The 17,975-nt window shown below is 40.7% G+C and overlaps 1 protein-coding gene across 2 annotated transcripts; it reads right to left on the reverse strand.

Moving 5' to 3' along the window:
- Positions 1-1,695: 1,695 nt before the first annotated feature.
- Positions 1,696-17,640, reverse strand: LOC122878843 (galectin-9-like). Of its 2 annotated transcripts, none has more exons than XM_044202296.1 (8): positions 17,478-17,640; positions 17,005-17,093; positions 9,051-9,258; positions 8,384-8,503; positions 8,054-8,215; positions 6,197-6,285; positions 3,119-3,275; positions 1,696-2,405 (listed from the first exon to the last, which is right to left on the reverse strand). In XM_044202296.1, exons 1-8 carry the CDS (start codon positions 17,511-17,513, stop codon positions 2,259-2,261), a joined length of 1,008 nt encoding a protein of 335 aa, XP_044058231.1. In that variant the 5' UTR covers positions 17,514-17,640; the 3' UTR covers positions 1,696-2,258. The 2 variants fall into 2 exon arrangements, with proteins under 2 accessions (XP_044058231.1, XP_044058230.1); XM_044202295.1 differs by having other exon boundaries at positions 6,197-6,297.
- Between the last annotated feature and the right edge of the window lie 335 nt (positions 17,641-17,975).

The raw sequence follows: 17,975 nt of genomic DNA on the forward strand, positions 1-17,975 counted from the left end.
ATATTCATGACTGCATTGGTCTACTGCAGTGTTTCCTTGGATTGGACAGGAAATCACAACAAAAATAAAATAATAAACTAAATGAATGGTTAGTGATTTTTTTATATCTCAGTATGGGGGAAGCTCTCTATCATGTATTCATATGTGTCCAAGAAGGCACACACACACATGCACACATACAGGGCTTGGACATTTTCACACTTTTTCAAGTCTTATTTACTCATTTATTCTTTTAGGTAGAAACTCCATTCAAATCTCAAAATGTTCCACATCTTTCATACATCTTGGGTATTATTCACCTGTTAAATCCCATTAAAATGTTTTAAAATATTCACTTTCTTTGAAATTTACATTTTTGTTTTAAATGTTCCACATCTTTCATACAACATTGTAATGAACATATTTTAATAGGTGATAGGAATTACACCCTTTGAGTAATAACCTGGAGTGTGAATGGTGCCTCTCAGCTTAATCTCTATTAAATTAACTGACCTGAGTTTAGACAGCAGTTTTGGATTCTAAACTGATGGGACTGTGCATTCCCTTATAGGCTAGTAGGAAATCCCAGCTCTCTAATCATCATGGACCTTTAAACCATGAAATAATTTTAATACACTTTAGGAGAAACACCTGTATGGATACATGTGTGTCCCCGCAGGCACGTACGCACATATACAAAAACTATGGGTTTATGCATAATATTCATACACACATCATGCAAAGCTACAACTGTAGCCATCAAACTGTTTGCCATAAACTAAACTGGAGGTTATACAAATTATGCTAATCATGAGGATATATAATATGTATAATACAATATATTTAAAAAATCACATTAGTCTCATTTTTGAAGTTCTCTGTATTTAATTCTGGAATTTCCTAGTGTTGCACACACACCTCAGTCAAATCCAACTGCTCAACCTCTGCCAACAGCAGTTCCTTTGAGGTAGGTAACATTAGGTTTATGTCTTTCCATACTGCTAACTCTTTAAAAGTAAAACACACAGGTTAAGTGGTTTAAATTGACATTAAATTGGTGTGATAACTGAAATGGAGTTTACACACTACAGGAAATACAGCCTGTATTCAATTCATTTAAATTTTATTTATATAGCGCCAATTCATAACAGAAGTTATCTCATTGTACTTTTCCTATAGAGCAGGTCTAGACCGTACTCTTTATAATATTAATTACAAAGACGCAACAAATCCCACCATGAGCAAGCATTTGGCGACAGTGGCAAGAAAAAACTTCCTTTAAGAGGCAGAAACCTTGGACAGAACCAGACTCAATGGTGGGCGGCCATCCGCCGCTGCCGTGTTAGGTTTTGAGAGAGAGAGAGAGGGGAGGGGTTTGGGAGAAGGGGAAGGGGATAGGGTTAGGGAGGCACAAGACCATGTAGAACTTTTTTTTTATATATAGTAGAATAGTAATTGTACTGTTAATATTAATAAATTAGTAATAATAGGAATGACAGCTATAGGAAGAATAATGTCAGCATCAGTAACAGCCAATAACAACAAAGGTAGTAGCAGTTGTCGAGCAGGAACACAGGGGCAGCAGGTGGCCCACAACCACAGATCCAGACTCTGCAGAAATACCTGCTGAAAGCAACAGAAGGAGAGAGGCGAGAAACGAGAAAGCACAGAACTATGGGAGAACTATGGCAGGAAAGAATTCATCACACCATAACATGTTGTCACACTATATTTTAATTTCAGTGTTTCACAAAGCATTAATAATTACACAATTAACAGGCAATTGAATTGCAGTATTATTTTGTTAGAGACTCTTATACTTTTCAATTATTAGTGGAACTGGTGGATTTCACCTTTGGACATTTTAACTTTGTTAGCTGCATTCAGTCTGATGTTCAGTGAAATCCAAGAGTTATTCTGGGGTTGTAATTTTCTCTCAACTTGTCTTGTCTCCTTGCACCTCAGTGACTATTTGCCTTTATTGCACAGAATGCATATGGAGAAACCCCAGACTACAGAATTCAACCAGATTTACCTTATTTTATGAACCTAAAATCGTAGGTGGATTTTCCCAGAACCAATGTTTCCAGGAGCTGTATAGCATATAATAATATAAAAATGAGAATGATTATTTGTAGTATGGATCCACAGGAGGCAAATATACAATATCCAGTAAATACCCAAAGTAATCAATTAGCATTAATTCATTAATAAATGATTGTGGTCACTGAAACCATGTTGTGTGTAAGATGTCAAGACCAACCACAGGTCCTGGATCTCTACACCATCACAGTGGTCAGACTGATGTCTCCGTCGATCTCCAGGGTGTTAATGTGTTGGACGGGAGTGAAACGATGCCTAAAGGTGTGTGTCTGCATCCCATTAGCCACAATCCTGAAGGAGTGATTCTCACAACAGATAGTCAACTGAAAGGGAAAAAAGAGCATTTTAAAATCACATATTTTAAAGACCCTCCCTGATAACAGTAAAACTAACAAACTTGCCACAGTAGTATTTTTTGATACTACCACTAGGAGTCGCCAAGGTCCCACACATAGGGGCTTTAAGACATGTCTAGCTCAAATTGGAAGCTAGTACTTCCTAGGCTGGTCACACACACATGGAAATAACAGCTTTTTTTAAAAACATGATTGGTTGCTTCAAACTGGACTGGAACTGCTGTGAGAGTCGGAGCCTTCCATTTAATTTTGTTTTGCATTCTGAATCCACTTCAGCAGACATTTTTGGCAATATTTTTTAGAACGTTTTGAATGGGAAATGTTATGTAAATCAGTCAGATGATGCCTATATGATTTGACCAGCTCAAATTCACATAATTTGATTCCCTCTCTTGTGTGCATCTACACTTACATTTAGCAGAGGATCAAAAGAGAACAAAGTCAGAATTCTAAATGAATATAGTCAGATTTCTTATGTTATTCTCAGAATTTTAAGATTTAATTCATTAGTGACCTTATGCTCAGAATTGTGAAATCTTAAAATGACTGACTTAATTAACATAATACTTGAGTCAAAATCGTATCACTGCACAAGTTCAATGCATATGAACTTTTCTATGTTGTACCAAATGCGGGCATATTACCAGTGTGTGCAGTCAGTGAAGTGTTTGTAGTGGTACCGTGAAAGGCTGTCCCCGGTGGAAGGGCATCCCTCCGCCGCGCTCCTCGGTGCCCCACTGCTCCCTCTGCTTGCTGTTTCGAACCACAGTGTTCTCATTGAAACGTGGATTGTAATGCAGGGCGATGCCAGAGTGATGGCTAAGATTCACATGGAACCTGAGAGGAAACAGAGAGGAAAGATTGACTACAACATGAGCCTGGGCCTCCTGTATGAATGCTTTCATGCTTCTACAGATAAAGGTCAGTTTACTAGTCACAAGGACTACAAAAACAGTTCTATATTGTCTTCAGTGGTTGTGCAGGGGCTTTTTCAAGTCTAAGAAAACTTTCCAGATGATGAGATTCAGAATCAGAATCAGAATCAGAAATACTTTATTGATCCCCGAGAGGACACTCTTTTGTTACAGCAGCTCACTATCATGTCAGTGCACACAGGAATAGAAGTACTAAGCAAATCAGAATATAATACACTATAATACAGGTAAGATAAATTAAGTACAAAGTGGATATAAGTATAAATTAAAATAAGTGTAATGTACAAAGTGGATTTACCGGCTGATGATAAGTATGTACGGTATAATAATACAATGTAATAATACAAGTAGTGAGTGATAGTGCATGAACTGTCAAGTTAAGTGTAGCTTATTAAGATTATAATGAGACGGAGGATATTGCACAGCAGTAATAGAAGTATGAATAAATATCAATAAATAGGGAATTTTAAACTGAAAAGAGTATATTGCACAGCAGTATTAACAGAATATTGCACAATTATTTCAAGTATTGCAGTGATCTTAATGATCAAAGTCCAGTTTAATAACTTAGGGTCATACAGACTAACACTTAGATTCAGGGTTATCTCAGGTTTTAGTAGTTAAGTAATTTTCAAATCCTACATATAGTGACCTACAAGTCTGTAGGCTAAGTCTGATGATCACTGTATTATCTTTATATAAATTATTCTCTGTGGAAATTAAACTTTCAGTGTTGGTCCCATATTTTATGTTTTTGGATGGTTTAAGAATTTGATAGTTTCATTCTCTGGGTAGCAACTTGAACTATGGTGTATCATTAGATTGCTTAATTAAAGTTGAGAAACTGAGCTCATCTTTAGAATGAGGAAACAGTGGTTATTTCCTGTTTGGAGAACAAACCCTGACACAGAAAAACTAAACAAAAGACACAGTTCAAAAACTGAGATTCATCCTGTCAGGCATAGCATTCGCCTGTTGCGCCTTTTATCAGGAACTTCAGTGTACAAAATCAACATGCTGTCATAAGATTCCTACTACAACTGAGGGAAATTTGTCACATCTTTTGTGACTAGCTCTCTCTCACAGAAATCCACAGATCTATCCACAGAGACCATCAAGCCAACTCAAATTCAGGAAAATCTGGCTCTTTAATTTAGAATTTAACAATTTTCAGCTGTGGGCGTGGGTGGTGAGAAATAAAATCACTGCAGCTTGGTTTACTGGTAGTAGTGAGATGACATAAAAGAGTAGTTTCTCGGATTACACAGCCATCCATTTTCACAGTTGCTTTTCTGCTATTGAAATGTGTCAGATGAATGAAATAAGATTGTTAAACTGATTTAGATTTTACGTCGGTTTAAAGTCATCAGCATCATAATTACTGGTTTGTTGTTTTTTATAAAGAAGTTTATAAAGAAGCATTAACAGCAACTGGATATGGTTTATGTTCCTATAAAGGAAATTAGATTCTCTGTCTGATAGTGTGTGAAACTGGTTAAATTGCCACAGCAAACCGGTAACTCTGAAATCACAAGCTTGCTGCAAGGGTTCTAATATCCACTTGTTACTGAATAAATGGATGAGCATTGGAGTTTGAACAAACAAAACAATAGACATCAATTTAACGAAGTACTGCCTGGAACTATAACGATGAATTTGCTTATTTCAATTGTTTTGTAAAGTTCAAAGATTCACAGTCACTATGTAGCTCCTTTGTTTGTTTCTCTATACTGAAGACCTCTATGACCCAATCATATACCTTGTCAGCATCCAGTAAAACAACCACAGAGGAAATCCTGGCATACACAGAAAATGATTCTGTGCGATTGTCTGTCACTGATAAATCCTGGTCTGGGTGTTTTGTGACTAAGGATCAAGTCTGACTTAAGTGATTATTTTCATGTGACAAATTATTTGGGCGATGGAAGAGTTTTTATATTAAACCTCAAAATACAAGTTAAATAAATATCAATTTCCCACTAGTAATTATGTATTATAAACAAAATCGATATTTAGGTAGATGAAAACTCATAAAGGGTCTAGGAGCACATACTGTATGAACATTCTATGCCTATTCTAGGTGCAGATGTACGGTCTATAGGACCAGATGTATGGTCAATGCACAGTTGTATGGTCTAGGTGCAGACGTGCGGCCTAGGGGCATACAATCTAGATGACAATCTACATTCTAGGGATAGAAGTATGGTCTAGGCTACATGTACAATCTAGGGGCAGATGTACAGTCTAGAGGAAGATATACAATCAAGGTGCAGATGTACTGTTTATTGGCAAATGTAGGGTCTAGGTCCGATGTACAGTCTAGGTGCACATTTATGGTCTAAGGGCAAATGTTAGGTCTAGGGCCAGATGTACAGTTTAGGGGCAGATGTATGGTCTCTGTGTAGGTCAGGGGGGCAGGAATGGGTTACCATCTGTCATGCAGAGTGTGCTGGTATTCAAGCCAAATTTACACCAGGCAATTTCAGCTTTTCTCTGGTTGAAGTTGTCCAGGTAAGTACAAACAACTAGGGTAGTTATTGGCTGGCTGGAAAAATGACACACATAGCTGCACCTCCTTGGCCTATGGGTAAAGGTATGGCCTGGGGCTAAATGTATGGTCAAACAGTTTAAAGCTGCAATAAATTGCAATCAGTGCAAATATTTATGTTAGTGTGTAATGTATTCTGTCTTTTATTGGGTTTAATTTTATTCCTCGTTTTCCCAACTCCTCTACATACACAGTCCAGTCTTGAGATGTAAAGTTATGTTGTTTCTTTTCTGTAATGTCGTTTCAAACTGAAATCCAGTAACAACTGATCAGACCTTGTGGCATTGGGGGCAACAGTCCCCTGGATAGTGATGGTCCTGCCAGGTTTAAGTCCACCGCTGATGATGTTCTTGTAGGGAACAGCCTGTATAGAGACCTTAATAGGAAAATTAATTATACAAATACAACCATAATCCATTCATTTAATCTAAGAGTATCATTAATTTACAAACCACAGACGATAAAACTGCTGCTCCAGACAGTGATACAGTTTGCCTTTAAAGGAGTTATTGAAAACACTTGCTATGACATCAATGAATAGGGTGTGATATTCAGCGGAGGAGGGAGCCACCTTTTATAGGCAATGGTAGTTTGAGTAAGAATAAGAGAAGACACACTGCTTACTAAAAACCTGATATTTTATAGCAAGGAGGAGGGGCGAGAGTTCACACATTTTCCCCTCTCTTAAGGTGGTCAGCTTGAACAGGAGGTAGAGAAGTGAAAATGCGTATATCAGTTCCATCAGCTATTCAACTTGTTTGGACTATTAATACTAGCCATAAAAACTGGTTTGAATATTTCACTAAGTGTTAACATCATATAGCGTAACTTCAATGAAGAGCTCGAACAAGTTTACACACAATATAAATGAGATACTGTCAGACAGAGTGTTTGTTTTCTTGCACTTCAAAGTCATTAAGGTGAAATGTGAGGGTAAAATCAGGGTTTATACTGTTAAAAATAATGTTGAATAATAAAAACTATTGACAACTAGACAACGGCAATCATTACTGAAGTTCCAAGAAACTACTGTAAGTCTGGGAAACATACTGTCCAAACCATGGCCTAAACAAAGAAACATGACTCTGCAGTGGACTGTGGGCCGTCACAAATTGATTTATGTGTGAATGTGAAGGAAGCGTCAAGTGTTAAGCTACCAGTATGCTTCTTCAGAACTGCTTATTGGATGGCCGAATAGTTCCAGAAACCCCCTTCCCTCCACACTAGCCCTGGGGGGCTGTGTCTGAGAATTTCTGTAACTTTCCAAATCCGACACTCCAACATTCACACCCACTTCACGCCCTGATTGTTCAGCTGTGCAGAGGTGAGAAAAGAGCCAGGGTTTGAACTTCTTTTTCTACCTATTTTTTTTTTCATTCTTGACACAACTATTTTTGTCAATTTCTATGTGAACAACTGAGAGTAACACTATGAATGCCTTCAGGAGAGACTGTCTCAAGATCTGCACGTTATCGCCATATTTGAACAATATTGCATCTCCTCTCTCTCTCTATGACGACTTTTCACTCCGCCTTCCAATGTGGCCAATCCAATCCTTATGCCCGTATCATTTCCTGTATGCAAATTATTTTGTATACTAACTGCTAAAACAGTGACAATTAATATTTAGTACTGTATAGAAATAGTATGTAGTATAAATTTGGGACACAGCTATGGAGAGTCACCAGATCGGCTAATGAGCTTTTCTAAATAGTTATAGGCCAAAATGGCTCATTTGAATTCAGAAACTTAGCTGGCTAAGACAACCTAGATTACTGGCATGCTTAACATCTTAGAATTAAATATCTCCTATTTTTACCACATAAATGAAAGTCACCGCCATTGTATTGGGCTGGAGGCAGAAATCAGAAACCAAATGAAACCAAAACTATCTACATGGCCAGATACCACTAAAAGTAAATGACTGTGCATTGTTATAGGATTGTTCACTTGTGTGAATATCCTGGACGAATGAGGGACTACACCGTCTCACTTGTGTGAAGTGAATATGTTTGTTTTTCTTGCAATTTGTCTGAACTGACCCTTTAACTCAACCAGTAAGGTTTGGCTGCCCCCAAAGCAGCTCTGTAAAATGTCTGTAGAACTGTTACTCCACCCTGCCTGATACTCACAGGCACTGCAGAAGGAAATCCTGGCTGTGAGGGGAATCCAGGCTGTGGGGAGAATCCAGGCTGAGGTGGAAACATTGGACAAGATGGGAAGGCAGCCTGGGTGGGATAGGCTACATGTGAAGCAAACACAGGCTGAGCAGGAAATGCCAGTTGTCCAGGGAACTAAACACAAAAGGAAACCCCTTTAATATACTCTAATATACTCATATACTCATGTTGATTTATTTATGAGGTTTGGGATTATTTGTAATGAGAGCACTGACATTACTGTATGTCACATGAAACACAATGCCATACTGTTTTTTGCATTAATTCTAGTAGCATCCTTACCATAGAGTTCTGGAAGGCAATGGAGGAAATTTCTACTTTCCCGCCTACTGAGATGGTGTCCACCTGGTGAAATGGGATACGATGTCTGTACTCCATAAAGTGGCAGCCACTGACATTCAGCTGGAGACAGAAAATATGGAATTAGATTATACTCATTTCAGAATACAGAAATATATTTTTGAATGCACTTATGTGCATGTAAAAATATGTAATTTAATTTATTTATATAACATCTTTTAGAGGAATTATTACAGTGCAAAGAAAGTTTGAAAAAAAAATAACAACCTGAAAAATCTATTTTTGATTGGCCAAAATTGTGGCTCATTCTAACACTGTCAGGTTGCTGAGTGTGTTCAAACTTGAGAGAGGTTATTATATTTTTGTTTGCTTAAATTACATTATTCTTTGGGTGATAATAATTTCTGTACAAACTATAATTTATTCGCAGACAAAATAAAATAAATCTGTGCTCAAAATGACCTGTTTTTCACTCAGAAAACAGACACAAATGTAATTCCATAAAAACCAGGATTTGTAAAAGTAGTGAAATAACATCTGCTTAAATTATTTTCTTTAATTTCTAGACTTGTGTAAGTTTGTCAGAATGTTACTCTGACCAAACTGAGTAGATCATTTTCAAATTCTTGGCAATTTCAGCCCTACAGACCTGGAAGGAATCACGGGAGACTGTGATAAGCAGGCTGAAGGTAGAGCCAGCAGGGAATGGAGAGTTGTGCTTCCTCTCTTCAATGCCCCAACTGCCATACTGGAAGGTGTTGGTAACCACATAACCAGGGTGACTGTCATACCGTGGGTTAATGTGGAGAGCAATGTCTGCATTGGTCCTGGAACCACACTGTAAATTCACATGGAAGCTGAAGAAAAACAGAAGTCATCATGGTGTACAAGAAACGGTCATTATTTTGCTTTTTATGATAAGAATTGTATAAAAATTGCCAAAATGTGGCTTAATGAAGTTTCTGCCTTGTGAAACCTGCATCGAAATGAGACTTTATTGTCGGTGGGCAACAATTTAAAACATAACCCCCAAATAATGAATAGTAGCAAATGACCTTAAGGTACTTAAGGATTTTTTGACCACCAATGGTGCTATGGAGCATGGTTTTGATGAGAGGATCCCTGTTATATTTGTATTTCTAGGTCTACATAATGAAAGCACTACATAATGAAAGCACATGTATGTGCAAAAGCATGTGGTTGGTCACATACATTTGCAAATGAGCAAACGCCATGTGCTAATGAAGACTGAAGGGGGTAGCAAATGCATTCAGCATGTTTGTTATGCCTCAAGGATACACGTAATGCATCTTTGTGAGAAACAATGATTGTTATTCACCAATAACTTAGTTTACCAAAAACTCAACAGGGTACCTTTAATATGTCTTAACATATATTATTTACAAAATCACAATGAAATAACAAGGGCTTTTTTTATTATGAGGATATGCTTTAATGATAAGGACAAGTCTAAAGAGTAATCATTTGAAAAAAAAATAGGCTCAATTGAAAATGAATGGAATTTATTAAGCATAATGTGTCCTAATGTTAAATAAACACCTAAAACTAAGTCTCAATGAAATTAAAGTATCAACAACATAAGCATAAAGGTAGTATGTTTCCCCATTGCAAAAAAGGACACAATCCCTATTTTAAGATTATATTATATTTAAAATTACATTCTCTTGAGTCAGTGAGGTATTATTCCAGTATATGCAAAAGTCAGACAAAAGATCGACACACTGTACCAATAACTCCCAGCAATTTTGATATAACAGAACAACGTTTCAATCTAACAGAGATCTTCGTCAGGCATTTTCAAATTCAATTCAATTTTATTTATATAGCGCCAATTCATAACAGAAGTCATCTCATTGCACTTTTTCTATAGAGACAGTACTCTTTATAATATTGTTTATAGAGACCCAACAATTCCCACCAAAAGCAAACACTTTGGCAACAGTGGCAAGGAAAAACATCCTTTTAAGAGGTAGAAACCTCGAGCAGAACCAGGCTCAGGGTGGGCGGCCATCTGCCGCTGCCGCTGCCTGCTGCGGCCAAACTACACGCCATCTTGGACAGTGTCTCCCACCCGCTCCATGACGTGCTGGTCAAGCAAAGGAGCACCTTCAGCGGAAGACTCATCCCACCAAAAAGCACCACAGAGCGCCACAGGAAGTCATTCCTGCCTGTGGCCATCAAACTATTTAACTCCTCCCTCTAAGGGTTAGTCTGTTTGACCCTAGGTCACTAAACTGGACATTGAGCATTACATCTTCGCCATAATTAATAATAATTGTGCAATATTCTGTGTACTAGGATGAGGATTGCTGCTCCTTGATTTCCTGGTTCCTCAGAGGTGCCCAGAGGCTTACAATTTGCAGGACTAGATCTTCAGTCCCTCCATGGGACTTGGATATAGTCCTCAGTGCACTTCAGCATCCCCCTTTTGAGCCCCATGGGGTTGCTGTGTAATCCTTTGCCCCAAACCGGCATTCCTGCCTAAGGTTCTATCTGAGTTCCACCTGACCCAGTCCAGTCAGTGCTGTGCCCTGTCAGGGCCTTGGCAGAGTACATCCAGTGTAGCTGTTCATCTGTTTCAAATCCAGTCATTTGGGCAAACCCTTGCCGAAGGCTAGGCGGTCTCACTGGGTGGACACAATTCAGTGGGCGTATGTGTTCTCTGGTGTGGCTGTCCTGTCCTGGGGTTTGGACACACTGGACCTATGGTGTTTGCCATCTCATGGGCCTTGTGGCGGGAAGCCTCTCTCCATACAGCAGCCACATGGTCATCTCAGTCCACGTTTTCAGGGTTCTACCATCTAAATGTAGCAGCCCATACCTCTTCCGGGGAGTGAGTGCTTGGGTGTGGCTCATCGGTAGACGACTAGCCCATGCAGGCTACATGCCTATTTTCCACCATTTTGTTGTCTCCTTTGGTCAGCTTAGCAACTTGCGGGCTGACCTGAGTGGCCACTCCGTTCACAGATTTAGCCTTTACATCTTGTGGGGCCTTTATCTCGGGCAGTCAAACCCTGCTCAAAGAAAACCCAGCTGAAGAGGCCCAACGGACTGGCCCAGCAACGCCAGCTAACCCAGGGACCCTGGCTAGGAGCCAAACAGCCTCTAGTGGCCCAGTCACTTCTTACACTGGACAGCTATCGAACGCCCTTCTCAGCCCGCTTGTTAAGATACAGAAGCCCCACCCTCCGGCAGAGTACCCCAGTTCACCCTTAGTTGCCAAACCTTGCGCTTTGGTGGGACAGAATCTCCACACCGAGTGGCATGGGCGTTTTTGGCCCCTCACCTGCCATCGAGCCATACAGGCCCCGTACCTCGCGCCGACACCTTGTTTGGATTCTATCCCCACCGCAAAGGGAAAGAAGTTGTCCTCATTGCTATGGAGCTTCTGACAACTCAGACGGCCCATGTCCTACCCGAGAGCAAGGCCTGGGCATTCGACAACTCGATTCCCTCGCCAGAAACGTAGAACGGTTCGATCTGAATAGTCAAGAGTTGAATATTGACGACTATCTCTGAGAGACAGAGTGCTGCCTTCTTGATCTACCTCACACATTGTTGCATGAAAAACTGAAGCTCATCTGGAAGACCACAGCCAAGATCATTCATGTTTTCATGAAGACACTCCCACCATGATTTCCACGAGGACGTGTGGTACGATGTAACCGTGCACTGCTGTAAGGGAGACCTCACAAGAAATCAGAAGATATGCCTAGCTGGCATGGGAAATGTGTGTGCGCCCTGTCAGGAAGCTCGTGGATGGCGCTATGATCTTTGGAATCCAAGCCTCGCAAGGTGCCTCGTGATCAAAGGAACCGAAAACCCTCACCAGCAGGGTGGGCAAACGTGCCTTGGTCAACACCTTGTTGAGCGGATGCTTAAATACGCTACTACCACTGTTGTGCAACCTTCACAGGTACCTCTGGCGTATAGTTTTGGCAGTGCAATCCCAATTTCTGTACACCCTAAGAACCTAGAGATAGAACTCATAACTCACTAATCTACCCATCAGAGAGAGGTAACACACATGTAATGTAGAAGTACATTTGGAAGTTACAGGCCAAACTCGACTCACTCCTGTTTGTTGAGCTACTCTTCCACACACCACTCAGCAACCATTCCACAGACTAGCCCCAATCAGGTCAAGGAGCAAGGTGAGACCTAGGTGAAAGTCTTAACTCGCTGGACGAGTAACAGACTGTTTTGTGTTCGCTGAACACATTTTTGGATCCTGAACGAGATTGTTATATTCCACATTACAATCTCTTAGCTGCAGAAGGAAGATTCGGATTTACCGTTTTCTTCACAGAGAGGAAGATAACTGCTGAGCCCCACTCTCCCCACTAAAAGTCAACTCTGTTATATTCCTCTGCTGCCTACTGAGGATCAGCTTTGCCATTGAACCTGCCGACAGTGCAGTGCCCTGGCCAATGTCAGCATCGGAGCCTGAGAGGACTCTGCCGGATAATCCAAGCGGACTGATGCATTAAATCGCTTTCAAGAGGCTTGTGTCTGGGCAGAGATAAGGTTTATAACTGGGTTATTTCACCAAAGCATGTTCCATTTTGTAATGGTACCACGCTGCTGGGCTGTTTACTTGTGTTAGTTTTGGCCACTGTGCAAGCTAATAACTATGCTTTATCAGACCAAAGTCTAGTAACACTTTATTCTCAGAACTTTAATCCCTAGGTGAAAGTCTTAACTCGCTGGACGAGCAACAGACTGTTTTGTGTTACACAAAACAGTCTGTTGCTCGTCCAGCAAACGAGATTGTCATATTCCACATAACAATCTCTTAGCTGCAGAAGGAAGATTTGGATTTACAGTTTTCTTCACAGAGAGGAGGATAACTTACAACTGTAAAAACAACTGTAAAACCTGATATTTTTTGATTGCCTTTCTCCTATCGACCTTCTTCATCTAACTTCCACGATTAATTAATCTAAGCCATCAACCTGTCTCTTAGACCTCATTCCAACTAGGCTGCTTAAAGACGTTTTACCCTTAGTTAGCACTTCTTTACTGGATATGATCAATCTGTCTTTATTAACAGGCTATGTACCACAGTCCTTTTAAAGTAGCTGTAATTAAACCTCTTCTTAAAAAGCCCAGTCTTGATCCAGGGGTTTCAGCCAAAAGCAAAAAGCATCTTCACATTTAAGAGTAGGCTTAAGACTTTCCTTTTTGATAAAGCTTATATTTAGGACTGGCTTGGGTGAGTCCTGAACCATACCTTAGTTATGCTACTATAGGCCTAGACTGCCAGGGGTCTTCCCATGATGCACCTCTTTCCTCTCTCCTCCTCTTCCTCTCTGTATGCATTTTTATCCCATTACTGCATGTTACTAACTCAACATCTTCTTTCTACAGTAGTTTTGTGATTTCTCATCTCTCTCCTCTCTCCTTCTGTGACTTTCAGCAGGTGTTTCTACCTCCAGAGCTGCAGAGACTGGATCTTTGGTTGTGGACCACCTGCTGCCCCCGTGTTCCTGCTGGACAACTGCTACTACAGTTGTTGTTATTGGCTCTGTTACTATTATTGTCATTATTATTCCTATGACTGTCATTTCTATTATTATTAACTTATTAATATTAATATTACCACTACCATTACATTATTACTATTTTAAAATTCTAGGTGGTATTTGCATTGTGCTCCCCTCTGCCCCACCCCCTTCTCTGTCTTTCTCAAAACCTCTCTCTCGCTCTCTCTCTCTCTCGCTCTCTCTCTTTCTCAAAACCTAATACAGCAGTGGCGGATGGCCACCCACTATTGAGTCTGGTTCTGTCCAAGGTTTTTGCCTGTTAAAAGGAAGTTTTTTCTTGCCACGGTCGCCAAGTGCTTGCTCATGGTGGGATTTGTTGGGTCTCTGTAAATAATATTATAAAATGTAGTGCGCATGCGCCAGCGTGCATGCTGCCTGTTGCCGTAGCTCCGTCTCGTCGTCTTTTTCCAACTTTTAGCTTTCCTTTTTCTTCCAAACTTCAGTAACTTGTGTGTAAGTATAATTTAAACTACGCTCTTTACGAAAATGAGAGTAGAAAGTGTTTTGGTACTTTTTTTTGTCGTGGAATTTCTTCTCCTGCTACTCGGTCAGGGCACCGCTGCAGCTGTTTGGCCACATTGTTTACACCAGGGAACAGCTGGTTGCGCTGAAGCTGAGCGTCATGGCGCCCAGGACAACTGATGTCCCCACTGAGATCTGGAGGAGGACACTGAGGATGCAGAGGTGGAACAAAGCGGCGAGGGAAGAGAGAGGGGTGCAGACAAAAGAGACTTAAGAACAAGAGATTTAAGCCGTGTCTGCCTTCTCTCGTCATGGGCAATGTGAGATCGCTGGCGAATAAAATGGATAAGCTAACAGCGTTAGCCCGGAGTCAGACGGAGTTCCGTGAGTGTAGTTTGATGTGCTTCTCAGAGACATGGCTACACCAGGATCATAACGTTTCCATCGACGGCTTTCAGACTGTTTGGGCCAACAGGGATCACACCGGGAGCGGTAAGCGGAAAGGTGGCGGGCTTGCTGTTCTGGCAGCGAGGCAGGTGAATGCCCCCCTTGTGTCCTGGATTGTTGACTACCTGACTGGCAGACCACAGCATGTGCGTCTGCAGCACTGTGTGTCAGACAGCGTGGTCAGCAACATGGGGACCCCTCAGGGGAGTATCCACTCTCCCTTCCTCTTCACCATCTACACCACAGACTTCAGCTACCACACAGAGTCCTGCCACCATCAGACGTTTTCTGATGACTCTGTGTGGTGGGATGTATCAGCGGTGGTGATGAGACTGAGTACAGGGCTGTGGTGGGGAACTTTGTCTCATGGTGTGAGCAGAACCATCTGCAGCTCAATGCGACAAAGTCTAAGGATCTGGTTGTAGACCTACGAAGGGCCAAGGCACCAGTGACCCCTGTTTCCATCCAGGGGGTCAGTGTGGACATTGCAGAGGATTACAAGTACCTGGGAGTACTCATGGACAATAAACTGGACTGGGCTAAGAACACTCAAGCTCTTTACAGGAAGGGCCAGAGCCGCCTCTATTTCCTGAGGAGGCTGAGGTCCTTCAACATCTGCCGGACAATGCTGAGGATGTTTTATGAGTCTGTGGTGGCCAGTGCTATCCTGTAAGCTGTTGCATGCTGGGGCAGCAGGTTGAGGGTAGCGGACGCTAACAGACTCAACAAACTGATCCGTAAGGCCAGTGACATTGTGGGGGTGGAGCTGGACTCTCTGTCGGTGGTGTCAGAGAGGAGGATGCTGGCCAAACTACATGCCATTATGGACAATGTCTCCCACCCACTCCATGACGTGCTGGTCAAACAAAGGAGTACCTTCAGAAGAAGACTCATCCCCCCAAAAAGCACCACAGAGCGCCACAGGAAGTCATTCCTGCCTGTGGCCATCAAATTCTTTAACTCCTCCCTCTAAGTGTCAGTATGTAGGATTTGAAAATTACTTAACTACTTATTACTACAGTTTGTAATGTGGGATTTCTGTTAAAAATACAGTGCAGTCTTCAAGCAAAACCTGAGATAACCCTGAATCTAAGTGTTAGTCTATATGACCTTAAGTCATTAAACTGGACATTGGATCTAATGATCTCTGCAATACTTGAAATAATTGTGCAATATCCTGTGTTAATACTGCTGTGCAATATACTCTTTTCAGTTTAAAATTCCCTAATTATTGATATTTATTCATACTTCTATTACTGCTGTGCAATATCCTCCGTCTCATTATAATCTTAATAAGCTACACTAGACAGTTCATGCACTATTACTTTATACCGTATTATTATCATCAACTGTAAACCCACTTTTACTTCACACTTATTTATTTTAATTTTATACTTATACCCACTTGGTACTTAATTTATCTGAACTGTATTATAGTGTATTATATTTTTGCTTAGTACTTCTATTCCTGTGTGCACTGAAGTGATAGTGAGCTGCTGTAACAAAAGAGTTTCCCCTCGGGGATCAATAAAGTATTTCTGATTCTGATTATAAAGAGTAAGTCTAGACCTGCTCTATAGGAAAAGTGCAATGAGATAACTTCTGTTATGAATTGGCACTACATAAATAAAATTAATTGAAGTAACTGCTGAGCCTCACTTTCCCCACTAAAAGTCAACTCTGTTATATTCCTCTGCTGCCTACTGAGGATCAGCTTCGCCATTGAACCTGCCGACAGTGCAGTGCCCTGGCCAATGTCAGCATCTGAGACTGCGAGGACTCCGTCGATAATCCAAGCGGACTGATACATTAAATCGCTATCATCAGACATCAGACAATGGACTTGTCTCTGTACATGTCTTGTTAGATCCTAGTGCTGCATTCGACACCATTGACCATAACATCCCATTACAGAGACTGGAACGTGTAATTGGCATTAAAGGAACCGCACTAAGCTGGTTTAAATCCTATCTATCAGATCAAACTCAGTTTGTACATATTAACGGTGAGTCCTCCGTGCACACCGTTGGTCACCGTTTTGTACTTCACTGCCACAGAAAGTTAGGACTAACAGCTGAGAAATACGGAAAAGCAAAGGTGAAATGCTAATGAAAAGGACAATCTGACCTATCAGCTCCAGGCAGGACTCGCCCACAGATGCTGATGGACTTCCCCTCCTGCAGACCACCATGGATTGATCCAGTGAAGGGGATTCTCTAGAAAGGACAGGACTTAACATGTAAATAGCTGCTTTTCATTCTAACTGCTAATATACTTGTTATTGCTAGTATACTGGAGAAAATAAATCAAACATCTGCTCCAAAACACGCATTATGGAAAGATTATTATTAAAAGCTTGTAAACAAGTAGAGAACGCACCATTAAGTTGAAAATAGTTCTGAAATAAGTGTTGTTTGATGTATTGAGCGTGAGCCGAATTTAAGAGCAGATTTTGATGATACGGTAAAGGTTGCCGATCATCAGTTTCCATTTACAAGCTAGTTCTGCTGCTTGTAACGGGATGCCCCTGAGATAACCTCATCACATCGTTTCTCGGGAAAATAAAGACTTGAAAAGATACACAAGGTTTAATCACTTACTGGGTTATAAAAAGGTGACTGCTGATTAAAAGCCATTGTCCGAAATTGAATTGTTCAGGTATGCTGGCCTGCAGGCAGTGTGCTCTGGACTCAAAATGGGAGACTTACAGTAACCTACAAGTTACGCAATTATTCCACAGATAGGTTTCGATTTCCCTGTAGGCGGTGTTTAAATAACAACAGACCTGCCCTGTCAATCCAGTTTATACAATAACAAGATAAACGTTGATAATGTTTCTGTTTACAGGCTTGCATTAACTGGGTGAAACTGTTTAAAGTTTGTGGGTCAAACATGATTAGAATATCTCTTTAAATAGTCTTAAATTGCTGAATCTTTTTAACAATTTTAATGTGGACAAAACAGCACGTGGTTTTGTTTCTAGAGTCATGGTGATTTTACAGGAATACTGGCTCAACAGGGGTGTAGCACAAAATTCTGGGCCCTATATAAGCAGTCTCTGTGGGCCCCCTTCATCTCTTGAGCCATGTCATCAGGCG

This window comes from Siniperca chuatsi, linkage group LG7 (assembly GCF_020085105.1).
Source record: "Siniperca chuatsi isolate FFG_IHB_CAS linkage group LG7, ASM2008510v1, whole genome shotgun sequence".
Classification (NCBI taxonomy): domain Eukaryota; kingdom Metazoa; phylum Chordata; class Actinopteri; order Centrarchiformes; family Sinipercidae; genus Siniperca; species Siniperca chuatsi.